Source organism: Hyaena hyaena, unplaced genomic scaffold, assembly GCF_003009895.1.
Source record: "Hyaena hyaena isolate Hyena2069 unplaced genomic scaffold, ASM300989v1 scaffold_1010, whole genome shotgun sequence".
NCBI lineage: Eukaryota > Metazoa > Chordata > Mammalia > Carnivora > Hyaenidae > Hyaena > Hyaena hyaena.
Window position 1 is genome coordinate 438,399 of NW_024081644.1, and position 27,731 is coordinate 466,129.

At 34.7% G+C, this 27,731-nt stretch overlaps 1 protein-coding gene across 2 annotated transcripts in view; it reads left to right on the plus strand.

The window, feature by feature from the left end:
- SPOCK3 (SPARC (osteonectin), cwcv and kazal like domains proteoglycan 3) overlaps nt 1–27,731 on the plus strand; it is a 472,976-nt gene that overhangs the window by 319,015 nt on the left and 126,230 nt on the right. For both annotated transcript variants that reach the window (XM_039221777.1, XM_039221778.1), the window contains one exon: nt 7,683–7,797. In XM_039221777.1, the coding sequence (XP_039077708.1) occupies nt 7,683–7,797 (115 nt within the window). The remainder of the gene's footprint in view (nt 1–7,682; nt 7,798–27,731) is intronic.

Here is a 27,731-nt window from a genome sequence, read left to right on the forward strand (position 1 = left end):
AAGTGGCAACAGTGGCAAGATTTTCCCACTAGAAAACTCTTGGCTCTTGGCTCTTTCTTGATAAGGGAGACGTTACACTGATTTATAACATAGCAAAGTGTAAACATATATAGTACATTAATACCTGCTATACATTCAGATGTAGAAGCAACTGCAACATATATTGAGTTGGCCCAAAAAATCCTCACAGAAAGGTCATGTTGACTTACCTTCCATATTGTAAATGTGCCCAAACCTCAACAGTTAAATCCAGGGTCACCTTTCTCAACAGAACCAGGAATGCTGGGTGATGCTTGCATCCAACTTAGCCATACAAGTTTGAATCTCTTCCTTAGCCCAAAGCTCTTCAGTACATTTGGATGACTGTACATGGCCTGTGTCTCATTTGGAAATAGAATGCTTGACTCTATTGTATTCCTCCTCCTGGCTGGAGGATAGTGAACAATAACCAGAGCACTATTTAATTAGATTCAGCCAACCTTACCTCTTGCTGCTCAGGCTCAAAATTTTCAATAGCAGGTAGAAGAGTGGATGAGCCTTTTTCCACTTTTGGCTCATGACTCAGGTGAGAGCATTCCGAGCATTCACTATTGGAACTTGGGCAGTCTTCTCATAACCTCTAATCTGGTCCATGGGGCTTAGTGTCCTTTTATTTCCAGAAAACTATTTATCTGTAAGCTTCCCATCCTCATTGCCAAAAGAACTGTGAAAGGTCTTAGATTCTTACCCTACTTGCAAATAGATGCCAGAGTTTACACATGCTAGCAGAAGACCTAAGACTCCTGGCTCAGAGACAAAGGAATGTATTACTTATGACACAAGAAGCATAATGTTTATATTTGTGTCAATTCTCCTTTTGCCACCAGTCCCACAGGGACAATGCACAGAAACCCAATTGGATATTCCACACACACTGGGTCTGTGTCACAGCTAAGGAAATCTGGATATTTCATAATGGGCTGTAAACAAGCCTGCTCAAACTTTGCCTTATGCTGAGACACTATTTTTATTTTACTGGGAAGCAAGCAAATCTGCCCTTTCTTCCAGATAGTTGAAGAGTTATCACTATCTTGCAAAGATATTACTATACAAACAAAATTGGATAGATAATACAAAACAAAAGCGTATCAGTGCCTCTGCTCCTAAGATGTACAGAAACACAGGATGTCTAGAAGGACATGTCCTCCAAGACTACAAAATAGTAAGGTAGCTCTAAGATGTCAGAAAAACTACATTTCCCAATAAAAGTCATAGCAGATGAAGAGGATTGCTACAAAATGATTAACATGTTAATTCACCTGAAAAATCTAATAGAATAAATCTAATCTTGTATGTATGTAATAAAAATGGTTTCGAGGTATATAAAGCAATTTCTACAGGGAGACATTGTCAAATGTCACTCGCACATTGTGAGGCTTCAGCTCTCCTCTCTTAATAATTAATGGAGCTACAGGGAGAGAGAAAACATAAAGTTAGGTGCCTTCCCTTCCCTTCCTGGCTCACAGTAAGTCAGTGGATCCACGGCACAGTGGTGAATGGAGAATAGTTGAACCTGGAAATACAGCATGCCGGTGGGACTACTCATGCCTAAGAACATGGTGTATTTAGTGGGAAATATTACTGGAATTTCTATGCTGAAGAGATGGCCAACAAGATTGTTGGGCAATTAAAAAAATAGAGTGATCATATAAGTAAACATGTTTTTTATTGTTGGAGAAAGTTCTTACAAATATGGAAAATGGGAGGCTGGAAAGAATCTTGAGATGTTGGATTGGAACTGGAGATATCAGTATGAATGCATGTTAAGTTTTTTATCAGATAAAAATATAGAGAGGAATATTGGAATTGGTTACAGATGTATTTGTATGTGGGGTATCCTAGAAGGATACTTGTTCATTTATAAATCTTAATAAATTGTTAACTTCTGAAGGGTTAACTTGTTTGCTTCTACCATTTTGCCACCTCTGTCTCACCTTATCCTTGTTGGTTTTCCCTTTTAAATGTACCTTTCTTATATAAACTCATCCCTTACAATGTTTTGGTCACCCAGTTAACAGGTCCATCTTCTTTTCCATAGTCAGCATTGCCAGGATTCTTCCTTTCCAAACATGTATAATGAGCCATGGTAGTCATAGATGCACCTGTATTTTTGTAGTGAGTCAACAGACGGCCCTCTGGAGGTAGTGTCTTCCCAGGTTACTCCCTCAGGTTTACTCAAGAGGAAACATTAATTACACAGTGGGAAAACTAAGTTTTATGTGTTTGTATCTGTGTATCAAACTAATGGCACAAGCTCTTTCCCTTTTAACACATTCCAAAGTATATCACTGCTACCAGTGCATAAAACTGGTTAGGCGTTAAAGACCATTCAGCATATATCTTAGTTATAATAATAGTACATAATTTGAAATAGATTCTTGGTACTTCCTAGGCACAATAAACAAAAAAAAGTGCTCAAACTCCAAGTTCATTGAAATAGTTAATATAAAACCTTAAATGTGTAAGCCCCATAGACATTGAAATGCATGCCCTAGCTACCGCACTTTAGTATTTTTATGTTTGTATGATTGTTAAAGTCATTAAAAATTTCAGGTCTTTGGAATCTTTTCTCTTGTTAGCTAAATTTAACTTTCTGCCCTGAATCCTTCATATCCCTGTGTATTATTTTTAAATGCATCCCTTGTTACTTATCGCCATTTATTTTTTTAAAATTTACTCCCATTTTTATGATAATATAATTTCTTCTTATATATTATCCTAATTTTGAGGAGTACTTAGTATCATGGCCTTCTATTTTCGTCCACTTCTTAATTATTTTTTAACCACTCCATACCCTTCTGGAAGAGCCTGAGTTGGTATCTGTCAAAGCACATATTATATACTAACATTAATAGTGAAAATAGAAATCAACAGTAAGTTAAAATGATTTCACTACTTTTATGTATATATTATATCAGTAACCCAACACCATGGTTTTTTTTATAAGTTTTATTTTCATTCAAACTACTGCTGATTATTGAAAACAACATTTGTCTGGAATAATTTAAATAAGAATCTTAGTTTGATGAAAAAAATTAATAAAATCTGTGAGAAGAAAATAATCATAAAATAAACACTATATTTTTGATAATTTTTAAAAATTATCAGCAGATTTTGAATTCTAAGATACCTGTTAACCATGATGGTCTTGCAATGAGAAAAATGCATAGGTGATTGCTGCATTGTGCACAAAGATCACAAAATAAGAGACGTTTGATAATATATGATCTTATAACTCAATCAAATGATTTCTTATAAAAAGCAGTAAGGTTTCTTATATATATATTCACAATCTCAACTGAGGAGAGGGAATAAACAATTCTGACATTCTAGGACTACATTGGATTAAGTTGATTTAAAAGTACCCCCCTGTACATCTGTGAACATTCTCCGATACTCTTCAAGGAGAAATCATGCAAAAAACAAACAAACAAACAAACAGTATTTCATCAGTTTTGAGTCCATACGTTGAGTAGTTTTCTTCTTGGCATGTTCTCAGTTTGCACTACAACATATTGTAAGGTTTGTACCAAATGAGGAATTTCTTTTGGGAATCTTTTGTTTAATTTCAGAATAAAAATATCTGTAATAATAATTAGAGATTTATTGGTTCAAAGAGTATGCTACACTAAGAGAATAAATTCAGTAAAATAAGGGCTAAATATACTATTGTCTTATTTTTTGCTGGCAGCTCTTGGTCAGATAGTCTAGTTGCCAACTGTGCAATATCTTAACTGGTTCATGACTACATGATGAGGCTTGTAAATTTACTAACCTGGGTTAAAGTACCCTTGCTGTCCTCATGTCATCTCCTCTCAGCTTAAATGCAACTAGTCTTTATAATACCTAATTTCTAGATGTCTGATAGAAACAGTTTGAGGTATAAGGACTAAGGGGAAGTTGACTTGCATATCATTTAGCCATAAAGATTGCTTAAGTGAAGGACTTTAACATTCTTAGGACCCAGTTGCCCCTTCTCTCATTTTGTTTTGCTTAATAGAATCTGTGCTCACATTTCTAGTGTTGTCCCTTTTAAGAGACAGATCTGAATAAGAATATAGGAAGACTTTAACCACCACGTTATAGGACTTTCACCTTGTGCTGAGGGGGGTACGCTATAACATTTGTATGTAAAAATTAGTTTCCCAAGATAAAGTTTGTGGTGACAAATGGAGAGGTTTACTCACAATAAGTAAGGTGTTACTTCTTAAGGAAAAGTAGAGTGACAAACAGAAAACAATGGTGTAGTGTCCACTTTAGCACATAGGGTTGCCAAAGATTTTTGCAACTCTCTGCTTGTCACTTATGCTACAGTAATAATGTGTGTGGGTAACTGGTAAATCCCAATGAGTGAATGGATTCAAGTCTAAATCAAATCTTTTTGATTTGATTTAAATCTTTTTTTCCCTCCTCTGGTTGTCTTTGTATGTGAAACACCAGAGTGGGGATCAGAAAACCTCAACTGAAGAACACTTACTTGCAGAAGGGTTAGCTATAGCTGACTATGAGGAATTCTATTCATGAGAGCTCTTAGACGTGATATTGGTTGTCTAAGGAATTAAAGATGCATAATGTAATATATTAGGCTGTCCAAGGTAAATTAAAACAAATACTAAAAAAAGTGATTCATAATATTCCAAATTCCCAATTTATTTTTTCTCTTGAATCAAAATTTTCATCACTACAAAAACAGGACATTGTTGCTATTTTTACCTACTGCTAATTATATCTTGTTCTACCTGAGAAGCACTATAAAATAGTGCTAAATTCCATTTTAGCCATGCATTTTTGATCAGTTAAAATTCTCTGAGCTTCACTTGAAAAACCTATTTTTAAAAATACGCCTATCTTACCTCATTCAGAATATAATGCATCAAAATTGCTTAATACAGTGTTTGCCAATAATGATACCTCAAATAAAGTCATCATTTATAAACTATGTATTTTGTTGTTTTATCTGAAAATACAAAAAAACCTGTTGTATTTTCAGGGGTTTTTTTTTCTGGATAATTTAAATACTTGAAACTTGTATTTTATACCACTGTTTTTACCTTATATGCATTACTTTAATGCATGAGCAAAAAAGGAATGCTAAGGAAATATGGAAGGAATCTTGAGAATTCAGTTACTTATTTATTGTCTTTTGATTGACTAGTACCTATATCAGCCATTATTGACATTTGAGGTCAGATAATGCTTTTTGGGGGGGCTTATCTGTGCCCTCCAAGATGTTTAGCAGGTGACCTGGCCTCTGACTAGTAAATGCCAACAGTAATTCCTCCGGCATAAGTTTAGCAATCAAAAAACATTTCCAATTGTCCCCTGGGGGCAAAATTACCCCAACTGAAAACCTCCGATTTAAGCCACCCAACAAGAGCATAGTGATTGCATCATTTTAAAAATCTGTAATAATAACCTGTCTCAGTGTTTATTACCCTGATGGTTAGGGTCTTTTTTATGAACAGACTAGATCTTTCCTATAGTAAGATTAAATTTTCTTCTTTGATCCTGTAATTAAACAAGTGACTTTAACTTAGCTTGCCCTGATAAATGTCAACTTTGACCATGGAAAAATTCATTTTGTGGGCTTTCTTTTCACAATAACTCCTAACTTAAGAATTCTTAATGCTCAGGGTCTTAGATAATCAGAAATGCATTAATCATGTCTTTCTCTGCAGAATTTCCATTTTTTGGTAATTATAAACTAATGAGCATGCCCTTTATGTGATATTTCAGTTCACTTATACCTTTATAAATATTTCAGCTTTGTGATAATTAAGTAAATTGAATGTCATTAATTAAAAATCCAATCAGTAGATGTAGCTAAAAAAATATTTTAAAATAGTACTTTTAATGTCCTAATATTCTTTGAATACATTTATTTATGAAGATATGTGTTTTAAAATCAACCCATAAGTAAATAAAACTCAATGGTTTTCTGATTACAGGAAGCTAGACTCTTATAACTATGAACGTGGGATGCATTATAGGTAGCAAATACTATCTTTCTGATTCTGTTGGTCTTTACAGAAGTGTAACAGGAAAAAAGTGTTTGGTAGAATCATTCTGAAGAATAAATTGTTTTTACTTAATAATTCTTTTTCAAAACTATAATTTCACCATACGCAAATTTTAGACAGCTTTGAAATTTGTGCTTTGTCAAAGAAAGTTATCTAAGAGGTGAAACTTTTTTTTAAACTAACAACTCATGTATTTCTGTTGTTCATACAATTATTTTTCTGGCTTTCATTTCCTTTGAATAAAAAAACACTTTTAAAATAAACCACATTTGGAATATAAAGGGGTATGGCATAGCACATCTTTGGAGGGAGCTAACATATTTTCATATTTTAAAATTCAGTATTAGCTATAATTAGTATTGACTTTTGGCTTTGTCTGCTCAGATTTACAATTGTTCTTGAACTTTTCTTAATTTTGTCATAAGTCAGAATTTCCATACACCAGATCCAGATTTCTAAAATATTATGTTAATATAAGTTACAGTAAAATAATATATATTAATTTGAAGTCTCAAAATTTTATGTAACTTATCTGAGTTTCAATAAAGTGCTTATAATTTCTTATTTATTTCTACTTTTGATTAGCTAATGGGCATTTTAATCACATTTAAAATCCATTGTAACTTTATAAGTCAAAATCATTTCCTTTAATTACTTAAACATTGAATAATAAAAAATAATTTCTTTGAAAGAATTTATTCCTCCAAAAAAAGGCCCATTAAGCTACTACAAAAATATTCCAAGTATAGTTTTTACTCATTTGTTGAAAGACTCATTATGAATTTAGCCTGTCCATTAAAGAGTTATTTGACAAAGAAAAAATGTTTTACAGATATGAGTAATCTGATTAGTCATTGGGTGTATTCTGTGCTTCTTGGTATCAGCTGAAGCTGAATTAAATTAGTCACTGGTGCATTTGTCAATTGGAGCCAGAAAGTCTGCCCTATTTAATTTTAAAATAATTTGCACTGAGTAAATTATGTACGTAGCCACTAAAGAAATCACATTACTTCAGAATTAGCAAGATCTATTTCTTTTAAAGTAGGAAACTAATTATTGCCTCTTAAAAGATGGAGTAGGCTTACAATTTTAAAAATCATGTCAAATTGTGCAGTTATGAAACATTAAGAATGAGTTAAGGTACTCAGGCTTAAAATTTTTACGAAGAGTAATGTTTACAAAGAAAAGCAAAGCAAAACCAAGCTAAACTGAAAACAAAACAAAGCAATTCCAATACACCCCCAAGCTTCATGTGCTATAATAATTTTGAATGTTTGACTGTAATTTCATTCAGCTTGTGTTACATTTACTGAGAGCCCAGTTCAAGGTAGCTGTTGTTCCAGGAAAACTGCCTGTTTGATTCTTAAAACTCAGTAGATTCTGTTATTATCCCAATTACTCATATTAAAAAAATTGAGACTGAGAACATTTAAGGAACTAGTTCCAAATACCATGATTAGGAATTAGAACTCATAGATTTGAAAACAGGTGTAATGTTCTTCATTCCATGCTATTCATTTGCCTTGTACCATAGCATGTGTAATAGAATCAGATAGCATGTGACTTTCTGTTAGTTTAACTAAATGTATCTAAATAACTATTTTTTTTTCTCTTTGTATGCAGTGCAAACTAGAATATCAGGCATGTGTCTTAGGAAAACAGATCTCAGTCAAATGTGAGGGACGTTGCCCATGTCCTTCAGATAAGTCCACAAGTACAAGCAGAAATATTAAGAGAGGTAAGTGATAAACACTCATTCATAGTTTTGTATTTGTTTTCTCTATTAAAATGTTTTGCAATCAATGTTGTCATTAAATTACACAATGAACTGTCTGCCTAACATTATTACCTTGTAAGTGAAGGTTTTTTTCTTTAGTCTCAATTATTTTAGCAAGTGACATTTTTCTACAGATCCCTATTTATCTTGATAGTAACAGTTGGATGCCTCTTTTTTACATGTTCACCATATATGAAAAATCTAAAGAAATGCCTTCTATAAGTTATTGTGTCTAAAATGTGTTTGATGTTCCTTTTTTTCTTTTAGAGCAAGACAGTGGTAAAACAGTGGGGGATACAGGAATTTGATCAGATGTGAAACTAGGCTTAGTAAGAAACTTTTAAAATAAAGGGGTCTATCATAGAAAAAAATATATGTTATATATATATATATATATATAGTATGTATGTGTATATGAACATTTTCCTACAGAATAATTTAATTAATTAAGCTTTCATTTGAGTAGGTCTGGAGTCTTTAAATCTTTTCATCAGTTTGCTGCCTAATAATAAAATAATGAAATATATTTAACTCCATATGTGTTATTATATGCAATTTGATCTTTTGTAAATTATTTATTGTAGTTTACACAGTATTACTTACGTGTTTGAGGTGCTGTTTATGCCTTTAAAAATATCTCTATAGCTGCTGGTTTCAGTTATTCACAACTACAGATAAGGAAGGAAATACAAGGAATAGATATTCCTCCTTTAAGTGAAAGATTATTTTAAAGAGCATTGTCATCATTTATCATATATTTTATAAGCATATAAATCTTATAATTTAATAATAATTATTGTGATTTCTTAATGAAGACAATGATTTTTGACCTTTTTTCTGAAAAAAAAATCAATAATGGATAAATGGATAGGAAAACTATTAGTTAATATGAAGTTCATTTAATATAAATTATGTATTTTCTTTTTTTAATTTTTTTTTTTTTGAGAGAGAGAGGAGGGGAAAGGGCAATAGGGAGGGCAGAGAAACTGAAGCAGACTCTGCACTGATGGCAGAGAGCCTGACGTGGGGCTCAAACTCACAAACCATGAGATCATGACCTGAGTCAAAACCAGACGTTCAAATGACCGAGCTACCCAGGAACCCCTAAATTATTTATTTTCTTAAACATGGTATACCATGTTTATATTTTATTACAAACAAAATGTTTTATTTTGTTTTAGTTTTTATTTAAACTCCAGTTAGTTAATATACAGTGTAATATTATTTTCAGGTATACAGTATAATGATTATAAAACTTTTGAACTTTAATTATACTACTTATATTGGACTTTACTCATTAGGTAATATTTAAGATCATTTAAAAATGAAAACCAGGGCACCCAGGTGGCTCAGTGGGCTATGTGTCCTACTTCAGTTCAGATCATGACCTGACAGCTAGTGTGTGTGAGCCCCACACCAGACTCTGTGCTGACAGCTCAGAGCCTGGAGCCTGCTTCCAATTCTGTCTCCCTCTCTCTCTGCCCTTCCCCTGCTCGTGCTCTGTATCTCTGTCTCAAAAATAAATAAACATTAAAAACATGAAAAAATATATTATCATATCACCTTTAATAACACAACTAGGTCAATTTTACTACTCAAAAGTAAATTGATTTGCAAATTAATGGTAAGCTAGTGCTCAGACACTAGGCAATGTGCACAAACACAACTGGTGGAAGAGGAATCTACACTTGATCTTAGCCAAAAAGCCAAGAAACAATGATTAGAAAGAGGAGCTGCTTTCTGGGGGCCCTGTTCTTGAAGCCACCTCTGTTGCCTTACACCAGCATATGGCCAGCATCAGAGCTTGATTGCTTCAGGATTCTCACCCTCCTATAATCCCAATCCACTCTTTCTAGCATAGTCCAGATAAGGACATTTAGCATGACCTCAACTGAATTACTTTCATATCTCTGCCTTCCTCATATCCACTCCCTGTTTACATAACTGAATACATTCTCCTCTGAAACCTGCTTCAGGTACGAAGTAAATCCTACCTGGGTATTCAATATCCATGTCTCATTCTTTTCATTGGAGGCTATGAAGAATATTTGAAAAGGAGTAATCGTAATTAGTGCATACTTCTAATACATCATGTCCTTCAACAAAGTTTCCCTTCAGTAAGATTCCCTGCATGTGAACTTACTTTTGAATGAGAAGATACTTTTGAGGTGATCAATTTGTCCTGTTCTCCCACAAACTGCAAAAGGAACTTAATATGCATTAAATATAGAAGGTAACACATTTGAGAAAATGATCCCTTGTGAATAAACAATGTTGCTCAAATTCTCTGTATAATGTCTATCTTAGTATGTCAAGGAGCCTTTTTATAAAGTCATATCATCAGGGGATAAAGATCATTTGTGTTCAAGTGTGTGTGAAAAGAGAGGCAAGAAGAGTTTAAAATAATCCTGTTCTGATGGATTGTCAGGGCAAAGCAAGTACGGGATTTTGCTAGCTGCTGTGAAAAAGCGGTACAGAACATTGTGAATGTCATTCCTACACATTGCGAAAGGCCAAGAGACATGGGAAATGTAAAATTTAGTTCAGTATCATTTCTAATCTTTCAACTGTCTTTTACATTAGAAGTATGCCAACAGACACATGAAACGATGCTCAGCATCCCTCCTCATCAGGGAAATACAAATCAAAACCACACTGAGATACCACCTCACGCCAGTCAGAGTGGCTAAAATGAGCAAATCAGAGAACTCTAGATGCTGGCGAGGATGTGGAGAAACGGGCACCCTCCTACACTGTTGGTGGGAATGTAAACTGGTACAGCCCCTCTGGAAAACAGTGTGGAGGTTCCTCAGGAAACTAACAATAGAACTCCCTTATGACCCAGCAATAGCACTGCTAGGAATTTACCCAAGGGATACAGAAATGCTGAGGCATAGGAGCACATGTACCCCAATGTTCATAGCAGCACTCTCCACAATAGCTAAAACATGGAAAGAGCCTAAGTGTCCATCAACAGATGAATGGATCAAGAAGATGTGGTTTATCTATACCATGGAATACTACATGGCAATGAGAAACAATGAAATCTGGCCATGTGTAGCAACATGGATGGACCTTGAGGGTGTTATGCTGAGCGAAATAAGTCAGGCAGAGAAGGACAAATACCATATGTTTGCACGTATAGGAGGATTAGGAGGAACTTGACAGAGGACCAAGGGGGAGAAGAAGGGCGGAAATGGTGGGGGAAAGGGAGAGAGGCAAACCATGAGAGACTCTTGAATGCTGACAAAAACTGAGGACTGATGGATGTGGGGGGGAGGGGGGGATGGGCATGAAGGAGGGCACTTTGGGGATGAGCACTGAGTGTTATGTAAAAACTAATTTGACAATAAACTATTTGTAAAAAAAAAAAAAAAAAAAAAAAAAAAAGAAGTATGCCTTTGGTAGACTGACTTGGGAAGTGTAGGAAATTCTATTTAATAGCATCTCTGTTTTAGAAAAATCAAGGAAGAAACTACCAACAATCAAATAGTTTTTGAATCTTTCTGACTTCCTACGTTTGAGGTGAATTTGATAACAGATTATGTTTTCACTCTGTTAAGAGTCAAATAAATTCTTCAAATCAACTTGTAATATACTAAAACAAATAAAAAATATATTTCCTTTAGGGACACCTGGGTGACTCAGTCAGTTAAACTTCTTATTCTTGATTTAGCCCCAGGTCATTATCTCAAGGTTCATGGGTTCCAGCCCCACATCAGGCTCTGCATGGCAGAGAAGAACCTACTTGGGATTCTCTCTCTCTCTCTCTCTCTTTCTCTCTTTGTGTGTGTGTCTCTCTCTTTCTCTCTTTTTACTCTTCCCATGTCCATGTTTGCAAACTTTCTCTCCCCCCCCAGAATAAATAATTAAAAAATATATTTTGTTTATGTAGTAAAAAATTTTAATTTCTCTTCTGTTCTCCTAATGTATTCAACAATGGATATGCATAAATAGGTCCAAGTGTATACTTGCAATTAAACAAAATTAAAAACAACAACAAAAAAAAACAACAGTTTACAGGAGCACCTGAGTGGCTCAGTCAGTTATGCATCCAACTTCAGCTCAGGCCATGATCTCATAGTACAGGGTTTCAAGCCTTGAATTGAGCTCTGAGCAGAGCCTGGAACCTGCTTCGGATTCTGTGTCTCCCTCTCTCTCTCTGCCCATCCTCCACTTACACTCTGTCTCTCAAAAATAAATAAATGTTAAAAAATTCAAAGAAAACAATTTACAGTTTTGAAATTCCAGATCCCATATTTGCATAGGTAAATAGGCATACCTATCTCTCTTAAATCAGTAACTTAACCTTACATTTTTTGTTTTCCTAACCCATAAAGTTAAAATTACAAAGACCAACTGCTTCTAGGTCCCTGTGGTGTATTACTTTCTTGTCCCTGCCCACCATTTTTAAAAATTTTATCATTTGGTCACAAACACAGAATGATTATTTGGAAGATTAATCAACTTTATTTAAAGTCCATTGATTGACATTTTAGATGATTTTTAAAGCAAATATATTTTACATAGCCAGGTTAATATTAGATTCATAATTGTGATCATAGACTATGAATAGACCATTTTTTCAGAGTTTCCATATAATATGTAATGCAGCCCTAAATCTTAGAAGGTACTTGCAGGATCAAAGATAGCAGTGGAAATGACCTTAGAAAATGTTTATTTTGCAGTTGGTAAATCCAAATTCAAAGAAATGTACCCTAGACATAGCTTATATGATCTACACTACATTGGTCTGTAAGCACCGTGAATTTTAGACCTATCATATATGCCATAAGTGTTCCATTCGGTTATACACTTGACTGGCTTGGTTCAGAAAACCCTTTAAATGATACTTCCTTTAGGTTTCAAATTTGAGTATTCTAATCCCCCAAATAATTTTTTTGTAATTATGTGTTTTCTATAGCTATTATGGTTTTACCTTTCTAATCTCTTAAGTTTTTATTAATTAGGAGCACCTGGGTGACTCAGTCGGTTAAGCATCCGACTTCAGCTCAGGTCATGATCTTGGAGTTCATGAGTTTGAGCCCCGCATTAGGCTCCATGCTAATAGCACAGAGCCTGAAGCCTGCTTTGGATTCTGTTTCTCCCTCTCTCTCTGGCCCTCTGCTGTTCACCTTCTGTCTCTGTCTCTCTCAGAAATTAATAAAATATTTCTTAAAAACTTAAAATTTTTTATTAATTAAAACATGTTTTAGTTTATATATTCTTTTGAGAGAGAAAGGGAGAGAGCAGGGCAGGGGCAGAAAGAAAGGGAGGGAGATAATCTCAAGCAGGCTCCATACTGCCAGCACAGAACCCAATGTGGGGTTCAAACCCACAAGCTGTGAGATCATGACCTGAGCCAAATCAAAGTTGGTTGCTTAACTGACTGAACTGCCCAGGCACTGCACATTTTATTAGTTTTAAATAATATCACTTTAATGCTGTTTACCCTCACCCCTAAGATATACCTACACACATTCAAATACCTTCAAAATTTGAAATGCTGAATTGGAGTGGAGATAGCAATGCAAATGGAAAAGATCCCATAAAAATTTCAACATTATCAAAAAGATAAAAGAAAATAGCTGCTGGTGAAGATGTGGAAGAAAGGAAACTCTTGTACACCGTTGGTTTGAATGTAAATTGGTAAAGCCATTATGGAAAATAGTATGGAGTTTCATAAAAAGGCTAAAAAAGAACTACCATATGATCCAGAAATACCACTTCTAGGTATATATCCAAGGAAGGAAATCAGTACCTTAAACAGATATCTGCATTCCCATGCTCACTACAGCATTATGTACAATAGCCAAGATATGGGAACAAACTAATGTTCATTGAAGGATGAGTAGAGAAATAGTGATATTTAATATCCCATTCCCTGTGTATACTAAAAACGAAGTTCCCACCAAATTCAGCAACATGGATGAACCTGGACGACACTATACTAAGTGAAGTAAGCCAGAAAAAGAAAGAGAAAAACTATGTGATCTCTCTTATATATGGAACCTAAAAGAAATTGAATACATAGAATCAGAGAGTAGAAAAGTGGTTACCAAGCACAAGGAGATGGGGGAAATGGGAAGCGGTTGGTCAAAGAGTGCAGAGCCTCAGCTACAAAGGTTGAATAAGTCTAGAGATCCAGGGTACTGCATGATGACTGTGGTTAATAACACCATATTGAATATTACAGATTTGCTAAAACAGTAATATCAGGTGTTCTCACCACACACAGCACACACACAAAATGGAAACTATGTGAGGATAGGAATGTTAATTAGCTTGACTGGGTGATTTATAGACTGCTAATAAAAACAGACAAACTGATTTTTGGGGGTCTGTGGTTCATAGTTTCCACTACATCCTCACCTGCCTTTTTTGGTACAATTCAAGTTTCCTTCTATCAGAAGCTGGGAATCACGTAATTCAATCTCTTTCTCATTTTGCTTCATTTAAGAGTATCAAAGTTAAATAGATACTCAATTACAGTAACCGTTAGCCTGCATACTAGATTGCTTGCTCCTAATTTTAATTTGTGTGCATGTGTGCATGTGTGTGTGTGTGTGTGTGTGCGTGTAACTCTTTTATAGAATTTTTTTTCTATTTTATTGTGTCGTTATCTGGTGGGGGTAGCATTATTTATTTGCTAAAAGTATAGATTTTAGAATTACAATTCTACACTAGGTGCGCAACCTTTGGTATTATATTTAAACTTATGAGTTTCAGTTTTTTTGTTGGCAAGATAGAAAAATATATAAAGCATATAGATTTGTGGATATATTTCCTCAAATTAAACCATCATTGAATTTCTGTTTCATGTTAATTGATGACACCTTTAAATGCTGTTGAATTCTAATAAATTACAGATATTTTTCATACATTAAATGTCATTTTAAATTTTATTTTTATGTTTTTTTTATCAAATTGGGTACACAATCTTGGAGACTTTTCATTTCTTTATAGTTAATAGTATTTATACACTGCAAATTACCTGTGCATTGAGAGGTTTTTTAAAATTTTTTTAATTTTTATTTATTTCTGAGAGAGAGCATGAGCATGAACAGGGGAGGGGGAGAGAAAGAGACAGACACAGAATCTGAAGCAGGCTTCAGGGCTCTGGGCTGTCAGCTCAAAGCCCAATGTAGGGCTTAAACCCCCAACCGTGAGATCATGACCTGAGCTGAAGTTGGATGCTCAACCGACTGAGCCACCCAAGAGCCCCTGTGCATTGAGGGATTGACATAACTCTGCAGTAAAATTATGTGGCCTAGGAGCCATTACTGGTTATTTTCTTTGATAAATCTTTCACATTCTCTTCATAATTACTGGCCTTTGCAGAGTGTGTGTGTGAGTGTGTGTATGTATCTTTTTCATACAATTATGTTAATCTAAGCTTTATCCAACAAGCTTCTGCTTATTTAGATTTTAAATGTATTAACCTAAGTTGTTCAGGATATTATTTTTGTAACTAAAAACACGATCTCTAGTCATTGAAGATTTTCAGGAAAGATATCTATCGATCGATTGATTGATCGATAGATTCCTTTTTAAACTTTTATTTAAATTCTGATTAGTTTACACACAGTGCATTATTGGTTTCAGGAGTAGAATTAAGTGATCCATCACTTACATACAACACCCAGTGTACATCATAACAAATGCCCTCATTATGCCCATCATCTATCTAGCCCATCCCCCCACTGGCCTCCCTCCATCAACTCTGTTTGCTCTCTATGTTTGAGAGTCTCTGGGGCGCCTGGGTGGCTCAGTCGGTTAAGCGTCCAACTTCGGCTCAGGTCATGATCTCCTGGTTCGTGGGTTCGAGCCCCGCATCAGGCTCTGTGCCGACAGCTAGCTCAGAGCCTGGAGCCCGTTTCAGATTCTGTGTGTCCTTCTCTCCCTGACCTTCCCCTGCTCATGCTGTCTCTATCTCTCTCTCAGAAATAAATAAAACATTAAAAAAAAAAAAAAGAGTCTCTTATGGTTTGTTTCCTCTCTCTTTTGTTCTTTCTTTCTTCCCTTCCCCCATTATAAATATTTTTTTTTCCTTTGGTTTCAGAAGTAGAATTTAGTGATTCATCACTTACATATAACATCTAGTGCTTGCCCCACAAATAACCTCTTTAATACCCATCTAGCCCATCCCCCCCCCACCGCTCCTCTAGCAAACTTCAGTTTTTTCTCTGTATTTAAGAATCTTTTATGGTTCTCCTCCCTCTTTTTATCTTATTTTTTCTTCCCTTCCCTTATGTTCATCTGTTTTGTTTCTTAAATTCCACATGAGTGAAATCATATATTTGTCCTTTTCTGACTGACTGTTTCATTTAGCATAATTTATCCTAGTTCCATCACATTGTTGCAAATAGCAAAATTTCATTCTTTTTGATTGCCAGGTAATATTCCATTGTATACCACATCTCCTTTGATCCATTCATCAGTCGATGGACGTTTGGGTTCTTTCCATAATTTGATTATTGTTGATAGTGCTGCTATAAACAATGAGTGAATGTGCCCTTTGAATCACCACTTGTGTATCATTTGGATAAATATGTATTAGTGCAATTGCTAGGGTAAGTTACTTTAATTTTTAATTTTTTGAGGAAACTCCATACCATTTTCTAGAGTTGCTATACCAGTTTGCATTCCCACCAACAGTGCAAAAGTATTCCTCTTTCTCCTCATCCTTGCTAACATCTTTTATTTCCTGACTTTATTGTATCCATTCTGACAGATGCGGGGTGGTATTTCATTGTGGTTTTGATTTCTATTTCATTGATGATGAGTGATGTTGAGCATTTTTTCACATGTCTGTTAGTCAATAAACAGGCAATGCCTGTACCTTCATTCCTTTCATTGTCTTAGCAATTATAGTTTGTGCAGTTCATTTATTTAAAGACTCAAATTCTTCTGTACTTGCCTTTGCTACTTCATTTATATCAAAATTTGTGTGTATTTGTGTGACGTTGGCACGATGCTACTAGAAAGTTAGAAAAAAAGATTTGATTCATATGTTGTTGCTGAAGGTGACACAGAGACATATTTTTCAAACACTGAGACTTGATCTCAGCCACACATTTTTAAGAACAATGGGTTTAACAACAATTACAAGGACATTGTCCTTGCTTTTGTTCTTGCTTAGGATCTGCATCAGGCACCATGTAGAGAAGTCATTTTTGTGAGTCCTTCTTGTATCAGAGATCATTGGTGCCCACCAAAGATATGTGTGGAGTCAGAGATCAACAACCTAAACAAAAAGAGCTCCCCTTTTAATGAAAGATACCTCATCTAAGGCTGACTTAAATGTTTTTATAAATATTCATGGAGCTACAGGTTTGTAAAGTCTTTTGTTGTCCATCACTATGCTAGCTAGAAACTTGATAGGCTTTAACCACAAAAAGACAAAATACGGGGATGAACTCTGTCATCTGACATGGTCATCTTTTTCTATATTCACTTCATTGCTCTGGATCCTGCAGAGCCGTATTAGGAAACATAATTTACTTAATTACCATGCTATGATTATAAATGAATGTATTTAAAGAAAGAACATTGTGTAAGAAATTATTTATGCCTTTTTCCAACTGGCAAAATAATTGGTTTTAGCATTTATTTCTCATATGGATTTTTAACAATCCCCCTGTATGATGATGGGATGAATTTTCAGTAGGAAACACTGAACAACAATGAATTAAAATGCTCTTAGAACATGCATACTTGGGAGCGCCTGGGTAGCTCAGTCAGTTAAGCATCCTACTTTCGCTCACGTCACGATCTCATGGTTCGTGGGTTCAAGCCCTGCATTGGACTCTGTGCTGACAGCTAGCTCAGAGCCTGGAGCCTGCTTCAGATTCTGTATTTCCCTCTCTCTCTGATTCTCCCCTGCTCACACTGTCTCTCTCTCTCTCTTTCTCTCTCTCAGAAATAAATAAAATATTTTAAAAATTTAAAAAGAACATGCATACTTGTCCATTAAAAGTGATATTCATAAATGATAAATTTTCCCTTAATTTAATTAGAGTCACAGAAAAATAAAATTAAATAAAATTATTGAGAAGTGTTTAATAATAATTTAAAATTAAAATGAAGCATAATCTTTTGGAATATTTGAAAAAATCTTTGGATTAATATTAATATTTGTTCAGAAACAGAACATAACCTGGAAAGGGATGGTTTTATTCATTTATTTTTAGTTGAAATATATTTGATACATAGCACTAAATTTAAAGCTTATACCTGTTAATTTGATACATATACATGTATTATAACATGATTACCTTTGTACTTGTAATTAGCACCTATCATGTTACATAATTATAATTTCTTTTTAGTGGTTAGAATAAAGTTCTAGTCTCATAACACATTTGATATTTATAATACAATATTGTTCTCTATTTGGTATACTGTAAATTAGGTTCTTAGGTCTTATTTACTGTTAATTGCAAGTTTGTACCCCTGAATACCATATGGCCTATAACCCTGGCCCTGACTACCTAGTAACCACCATTTTACTCTGTTTCATGAATTTGTTTTTTTGTTGTTCTTGTTGTAGTTGTTTTGGTTTTTTTTTTATTTCACCAATAAATGTTATCATACACTGATGATCATATGAGATTTGTCTTCCTCTGTCTGATTTGTATCATTCAGCATAAAATGCACTCAAGGTTTATCCATGTTGTCACATATAACAGGATGCCCACCTTTCTTATGGCTGGAAAATATTCCAGTGTGCATATGTATATTTGCCACTTCTATTTTTTAGTATAATTGACAATGTTTCATTAGTTTCAGATGTACAACATAGTGATTCTACATCTCTGTAGTTTATGGTATGCTCATCAAATAGGTTAGCTATCCTCTGTCACCACACAACACCATTACAATATCATTGACCATATTTAGAAAGGGATGGTTTGAAATGTGGAGATTGCTGTAGTTCTTCCTTGAAGAACTATTTTTTGTGTTGCTAATTAAGTGACTGATTTCAGATTTTACATAAATATTTCATTTTCTGTATAAAATTGTTGTGGTTAATCATTATCTTCCCTACGAATTCTAGTGAGAAATTTTGTATCTTAAGTTTATACAGTTGTATGTTTTCAGGTATAAAATTGGGGATAGCCCTGTGTGAGTTCCTATATTACCAAAGGGCTGTTTATATGTAGTCTTCATTTAACTCCTTTCAAATGTATATCTAATGTATTATTTCAAAATAATTCTTTTTTAAAAACTGTTTATTTATTTATCTAGAGAGTGAGAGAACACAAGCAGAGGGAGAGGGAGACAGAGAGGAGAGAGAGAATCCCAAGCAGGCTCCATGCTGCCAGCACAGAGCCCAACATGGGTCTCGATTCCACGAACAGTGAGATCATGACCTGAGCCAAAATCAAGAGTTGGACACTTAACCGACTGAGGCACCCAGGTGACCCTATTTGAAAATACTTCTTTACAAAATACAATATAAACACTCCTTCTAAAAGCAGGAGTGATAGTCACTATATTTAACAAGTATGGAATGGATGCCAGAAAATTAGACCTGACACAAACCCAATCAGAATCCATGTCCACTGTGGTATGATCTGCCATCACTTACAGTTGGATATTAGAGACAACAGAAAGAAGTCAGAAACTGAACAATTCTGGATTTAAAATAGATATGTTAAGATTCATAAGAGTTTGACATCAGCCAATCCTTTTCCTGAGATTCACATGGTAAAATGTGTACATTTCTTGAAAGAACAAATAAAATTGCACTGAACAGAGGGATACTGTTATTCAAACTGTCTCTGCCTTTGAACCTTTTTTATACTGGTCTCATCTTCTTTGTACTGTAGAGATTTATATCCTAACCCAGAAACCACATTTCACTCAAGCTTAGTGCCAGGAAGAAAATAAATAATTACATAATCACAAAGAAAGGTTCAAAACCACACTCTTTCCATTAATACACATGCCCGTTGTCCCTCATCCACACAATATGTATCTAAATAAATAAAATCTGCCCTATATTAAACAGTATTGTTCTCCACCAATATTAAAGATAGTGTAAGATTATGACGTTTGCTATTCCACTTCTAATAGAGATTTATATTTTTTTTCAAATATGGAAGAGAGGCCAATATTTTTGTATTTAGAAGATCTTCTGAGAATTTTTTTGTAAATATAGGAATCATAAAATATATTTAAAGTTAGCATTACATACTCTGAATAGTCTTTTAGAATAGTATTTTAGAGTTTAAATTATAGTTTCTTTATGTAGCTTACTAGCTGTTTGCAAGTTTCAATGAATTCCCAGGATCCTGATGATAATTACAAGCCTCAAAATAAGAAAGGAAAGCAGTCAATGAAGTATTTATATAGTTCCATAAAAAATGGATTTGATATTTCAGAAGATAGAAAAAATAGATTACTACTTTAGATATATGTATTTTGTACAAAAAGCATGAGCCAGAATGAATTAAAAACAAAAAACATGAGAATATATTCTTGTTCTGTAAAATATATTTAGAATAAGTAATTTAGTTGAACTTAAGGCACTGTATATATTACTCTATACTTCTTTATTTGGTGATACTACCTTTAACACTTTTGATGAATTACTGTTAATGAATTTACTGAATGACCAACTTTATCTTAGTAATATAATACATTCTGTTAATTATGTATCAAATTATAGGTTACATTGTGAATGTCTAAATTGAAAAAAAATTCAATTGTGTGATTGATTGTTCTTTGTTTGTTTCAAGTTTCTAGTTAAAATTTAGTTAGTTAACATATAGTGTACTATTGGTTTCAAGAGAAGAATTTAGTGATTCATCATTTACATATAACACCCAGTGATCACACAAGTGCTCTCCTTAAATCCCATCCCCATTTAGCCCATCTCCCCACCCCTCCTCCTGAAAACCTCAGTTTGTTCTCTATAGTTAAGAGTTCATTATGGTTTCCTTCCCTCTCTCTTTTTCTTCCTTCCCTCATGTTCATCTATTTCATTTCTTAAATTCCACATATGAGTGAAATCATATGGTACTTGTCTTTCTCTGACTGACTTATTTCATTTAGCATAATGACTTTAGTTCCATCCATGTGCAAATGGCAAAATTTCATTCTTTTTTAATATATATATGTATATATTTTCCACATATTCTTCATCCATTCATCAGTTGATGAACATTTGGACTCTTTCTATAATTTGGTTATTGTTGCTGATGATACTATAAACATCGGAAGGCATTTGTCTCTTTGGATTACTTTTTTTGTATTCCTTGTGTAAATACCAATTAATACAATTGTTGGGTAGTAGAGTAGTTCTATTTTTAACTATTTGAGAAACCTCCATACTGTTTTCCAGAGTGGGTGAACCAGTTTCCATTCCCAACAACAGTGGAAGAGTGTTCCCTTTTTTTCCATATCCTTGCCAACAATCATTGCTGTTGTTTTGTTAATTTTAGCCATTCTGACAGATGTGAGGTGGTATCTCATTGTGGTTTTGATTTGTATTTCCTTGATGATGAGTGATGTTGAGCATCTTCTCATGTGTCTGTTAGTCATCTGTATGTCTACTTTAGAAAAATGCCTATACATGTCTTCTGCCCATTTCTTAACTAGATTATTTATTGGGTGTTGAGTTTTGTAAGTTCTTTGTAGATTTTGGATACTAACCTTTTATTAAATATGTCATTTGCAAATATCTTCTCCAACTGCATAGGTTGCCTTTTACTTTTGTAGATTATTTTCTTTACTGTGCAAAAGCTTTTTATCTTGCTGAAGTCTCAGTAGTTCATTTTTGCTTTTGTTTCCCTTGTTTCCAGAGAAATGTCTAGTAAGAAGTAGCTACTGGCAAGATCAAAGAAGTTGCTGCCTGTGTTCTCCTCTAGGATTTTGATGGTCCCCTATTTCACATTTAGGTCTTTCAATCATTTTGAATTTTGAGTATTGGTGTAAGAAACTGATACAGTTTTATTCTTCTGCATGTTGCTGTCCAGTTTTCCCAACACCATTTGTTGAATAAACTATCTTCTTTACATCAGATATTCTTTCCTGCTCTGTTGAAGATGACCTGACCATATAGTTTGGGCACATAGATCCCATCTCTGGGTTTTGTATTCTGTTGCATTGATCTGTGTGTGTTTTTGCGCCAGTACCATACTGTCTTAATGACTATAGCTTTGTAATATAGTTTAAGGTCTGGAATTGTGATGCCTCCGGCTTTGCTTTTATTTTTCATGATTGCTTTGAAATCGGGGTCTTCTGTGATTCCATACAATTTTACAATTGCTTGTTCTAGCTCTGTGAAAAATACTGGTGTTATTTTGATATGGATTGGATTAACTGTGTGGCTTGCTTTGGGTAGTATAGACATTATAATATCTGTTCTTCCGATCTATAAGTATGGAATGTTTTTCCATTTCTTTGTATCATCTTCCATTTCTTTCATGAGTTTTCTGTAGTTTTAATTTACCTCTTTGGTTGGATTTATTTCTGGGTATCTTTTGATTTTGATTCAATTAAAATAGGATGGATTCTTTGATTACACTTTCTGCTGCTTCATTATTGCTGTATAGAAATGAGACAGATTTTTGTATATTAATTTTGTATTCTGTGTCATGGTTGAATTTATGTATCAGTTCTAGCAAATTTCTGGTGGCGATTTTCAGTTTTCTACATAGAATATTATGTCTCCTATGAATAGTGAAAGTTTGACTTCTTTCTTGCTGATTTGGATGACTTTTATTTCTTTCTGTTGTCTTATTGCTGAAGCTAGGACTTCTAGTACTATGTTAAATAACAATGGTGAAAGTAGACATCCCTGTCTTGTTCCTGACTGTAATGGAAAAGCTGTCAATTTTTCCCCATTGAGAATTATATCAGCAATGGGTCTTTTGTATATGGTCTTTATGAGGTTGAAGTAGGTTCTCTGTATCCTTATTTTGTTTCTTTTATAAAGAATGAATGTTGTACTTTGTCAAATGTGGGGTTTTTTTTCATTTATTGAAAGGATTATATAGTTCTTATCCTTTCTTTTATTAATGTGGCATATTACATGGATTGATTTGTGAATGTTGAACCACTCCTGAAACCCACGAATAAATATCACTTGATCATGGTGAACGATTCTTTTAATTTATTGTTGGATTCAATTTGCTAGCATCTTGTTGAAACTTTTTCCATTCATGTTCACCATGGATATTCTCCTATAATTCTCCTTTCTAGTGGGGTCTTTGTCTGGCTTTGCAATCAAGGTAATTCTGGCCTCATAAAATGAGTTTAAAAATTTTCCTTCCAATTTTATATTTTGGAATAGTTTGAGAAGAATAGGTATTAATTCTTCTTTATACAGTTGGTAGAAATCCCCCTGGGAAGCCATCTAGACCTGGATTTTGTTTGTTGGAAGATTTTTTTATTATTAATTCAATCTTTGCTGGTTATGGGTCAGTTCAAATTCTGTATTTCTTTCTGTTTCAGTTTTGGTTGTTTATGTTTCTCAAGATTTATACATTTCTTTTGGATTGGCCAATATGTTGGCATATAATTTCTCACAATATTCTCTTATAATCTCTTGTATTTCTATGGTGTTGGTGGTGATCTCTTCTCCTTCATTCATGGTTTTATATATTTGGGTCCTTTATATTTTCTTTTGGATAAGTCTGGCTAGCACTATATTAATTTTATTAATCCTATCAAACATTCAGCTCCTAGTTTCACTGATTATTCTACTTGTTTTTGTTGTTTCTATATCATTTATTTCTGCTCTAATCTTTATTATTTGCCTTCTTCTGCTGGCTTTAGGCCTTATTTGCTGTTTCTTTTCTAGCTCTTTTAGGTAAGGTTACATTGTGTATTTGAGACTTTTCTTGCTTCTTGATTTAGGCCTGTATTGCTATATATATACCTCTTTTGCTGAATCCCAAAAAGCTTGGACTCTTGTGTTTTCATTTTCATTTGTTTCCATGTATTTTTTTAAATTTCTTCTTTAATTTCCTGGTTAACTTTTTCGTTCTTTAATAGAATGTTCTTTAACCTCCATGTATTTGTGGTCTTTTCAAATTTGTTCTTCTGTTTGACTTCAGGTTTCATAGTATTATGGCCAGAAAATATGCAGGGTATGATCTCAATCTTTTTGTCTTTGCTGAGGGCTGATTTATTACCGAGTATGTGATCTTTTCTTGAGAATGTTCCATGTACACTTGAAAATATGTATTCTATTGCTTTAGGATGAAATGTTCTGAATGTATCTGTAAGGCCATCTGTTCCAGTATGTCATCCAAAACCATAGTTTCCTTATTGATTTTCTGCTTCAATGATCTGTCCATTGCTGTAAGTGTGATGTTAGAGTCCTCTAATATTATTGTATTATTATGAATGAGATTCTTTATGTTTGATGATTTATGTATTTGGGTTATCCCAATTTGGGGCATAAATCTTTATAATTATTAGATCTTCTGATTGGATAGACCCCTTTATAATGATATAGTAACCTTCTTCATCTGTTGGTGGAGTCTTTGGTTTAAACTCTAGTTTGACTGAGAGCACCTGGGTGACTCAGTTGCTTAAGTATCCAATTATCGGTTTCAGCAAAGGTCACAATCTCACAGGTGGGAAACCAAGCCCCATGCTGGGCTCTGCATTGGGTGTGGAGCCTCCTTTAGATTCTCTCTCTCTACCTCCCTCTCTCTCTCTCTCTCCCAAAATAGAAAAAATAAAATAAAATAAAATCTAGTTTGACTGATATAGGTATGGATACTACTGCTTTCTTCTTCACTTTCAATCTGCAGGTGTCTTTATATCTAAAATGAGTCTCTTATAGGTGGCATATAGATGGGTCTTGTATTTTTATCCATTCTGATATCCTATATCTTTTGATTAGAGCATTTAGAACCTTTATATTCAGAGTGATTATGAATAGATATGAATTTAGTGCCATTGTGTTACCTGTAAAGTAGTAGAGATTTTCACTGTTACTTACCAGTCTTTATTGCTTTTAGTCTTACTTTCCCATTCAAAGAGTCTCTTTAATATTTCTTGCAGGTCTGGTTTAATGGTCGTGAATTCCTTTAGTTTTTGTTTGTCTGACAAACTCTCTCTCTCCTTCTATTTTGAATGATAACCTTACTGGATAAAGTATTCTTGACTGCATAATTTCCCCATTCAGTATGTTGAATACATCATACCACTCCCTTCTGGCCTGCCAAATTTCTGTGGACAGGTCTGATATGAACCTGATCTGTCTTCCTGTGTAAGTTAGGAATGTCTTTTCCCTTTCTGCTCTCAGGATGTTTTACTTATTTCTGTATTTTGTAATTCTTACTAGATATGTCTTAGTGTTGGCCTGCTTTTGTTGATTTTGATAGGTGTTTCCTTTGCCTCCTGAACTTGGATGATTTCAGCTATAATTTACTCAGATAAATCTTCCAACCCTTTTTCTCTCCTTTCTTCTTCTAGGATTCTTATGATATGAATGTTATTATACTTTATGGAGCCACTGAATTCCCCAAGTCTACATTTCTTTTTTTTTTTTTTTTTTTTTTTTTCCAAGTCTACATTTCTGATCCAACATTTTTCTTTCTCTCCTCTTTTCAGCTTTATTATTTCCATAATTTTATTTCTATATCATGTATTCATTCCTCTTCTTCTTCCTTCCTTGTGGTCATTATATACAGTCACTTTTGCATCTCAGTTACAGCATTTTTTACTTCAGGTTGACTAGTTTTTAAAACTTTTTTTCTCTGCAGTAAGGGTCTCTATAGTTTCTTCAATGCTTTTCTCAGCCCAGGTAGTATACTTATGATTGTTCTTCTAAAATCTGGTTCAGATGGGGTGCCTGGATGGCTCAGTTGGTTAAGCATCTGAGGTCATGATCTCGCGGTTTGTAAGTTTAAGACCCTCATCAGGCTCTGGGCTGACAGCTAGGAGCCTGGACCCTGCTGTGGATTATGTGTCTCCCTCTCTCTCTGCCCATCCCCTTCTTGTGCTCTGTTTCTCTCTCTCTTTCCCAAGAATAAATAAACACTAATTTTAAAAAATAAATGAATAAATATAAAAAAATAAAACCTGGTTCAGGCATAACTTTTATATCTGTTTTGGTTAGATCCCTGGCTCTGACCTTTTCTTGTTCTTCTTTTAGATGTCTTAACATTTTGCCTAAGTCTCTACTTTCTGTGTGTTAGAAAAGCCTATTATATTTTCTATTTCTTCAAGTAATGGCTATATTAAAAATATGTCATATATGGACCAGGGCTTGGCACTTCAGGAAATGTTTTCTTGTGTATGCTGTGTGCATTCAGTTGTTGTGTTTTGGCTGCTCTTTCACTCAGGTTAGTCCTCTGCAGAGTTTCACCTTGCCTACAGTGGAGAGTGTTTGGATCTTGTCAGGTGTGTGGCAAGTTTTAACCAGGTGTGTTTTGGCCTGCTTGTTAAAAAATGGCTGGATCTGATTTGCACGTAGCTGAAAATTTATAGCACTCTATTGTCAGTAGACTTGGTACGTGTCAGGGGGCAGTTAGTGCTGGTTTTCTGTGGGACAGACTCATGCTGATCTGACTCTTCAGTATACTTGTCCTAGTTCAGAAGCACCTGCAGAGTGTAGGAGATGGGGCTTGGTGTAAGCAGCTCAAGCCTCCACTGTGGGTTCTGTGCCACTCACTGAAGTCCAAATGGGCTGACTGGCAGGAGATAAAAATGGTATCAGCCCACTCTATGGTCCCCTGAAAGGGAAGTTCATGGCTGATGCTATTTAGGAAGCCCTCATAGGAGAGTGAACAATCTCCTTTCATGTCTCCCAGGCATTCCTCAGAACCTTGCCTTCACCCTGTCTATGTCCAAATTGTCTGCCCATCTAGCAGAGCAGTGCTTCTGTGTTCCATCTCAGGTGTGCCAACTGGGTTTCAAAACTACAAATTTAGGGACCTAGCATAGTGCAGACCTGTACTGATCCTTTGCTTGAAGGACTTACCATGCTGTGCCTGATGCTGGTTAGTCCCAGAAGAGCAATTGCATGAATACACAGGAGCTTGGCATTTATGGCAAAGCACAACAGCCAATATCTAGGTTAACTGCTCCCAGCAGGTGGCTCTGCCCTTATGCCAACGAACAGGGAGGTTCGGTGGCACCCACTGGCTCTCTTGTCCACTGAGAGACAGTGTCATTTCTCCTAAATGTACTCCAGGAAGAGGAGTTGTCTCTGCCAGCGTTACGCAGGGGATCCTCAGTCCACGCTGCCCACTCCCAAGCCTCTGTCCTTCTCCACAAGGCTATCTGTATGCTCACTATGATCCACCTCGCTGATGGCATGGACTTTGAGCTCTGTTGCTTAAAAACTTACAGTAATCAGCTCTTCTCATTTTCCCAGTGAATAGTTTTGGGGAAATGTGTTCTTGTGCAATCCCCTGTATATGGCACACATGCTCGCTCACTCGCTCTCTCTCTCTCTCCCTTCTCTCCGTGATCAGAGCTCCCTCACTTCTACAGCACTCATGATTCTTTTCACCCACAAATCACGTCCTAGCTCCTTCTACCTTCCATGAGGTGGCCTCTTTACTCCTTCTAGTTCCATAGTTGTTCTCTCAGTCCTCAGATCATTCTTGGGTGTCAGAATGATTTGATATTTATCTAACTATGTTTAAGGGACAAGGCAAGCATAGGGTCCCCCTACTACTCAGCCATCTTAACTCTGCCCCAAGGGATTGATGTTTCTATTCACAAGTTAAAGAATGTAAAATATACCTACATATTTTTCAATTTCAAAATGCTTACAAAAGTAAAATTCTATTTCAATATATACCTCCAAAATTAATTTTAAGAGCATATCTTGAAGGTCTTCATGGCTTTTGCGGGTTTTTTTTTTTTTTTAGTTACAACACAAACTAATTTCACTATTAGTTTAACTAGTTTATTTG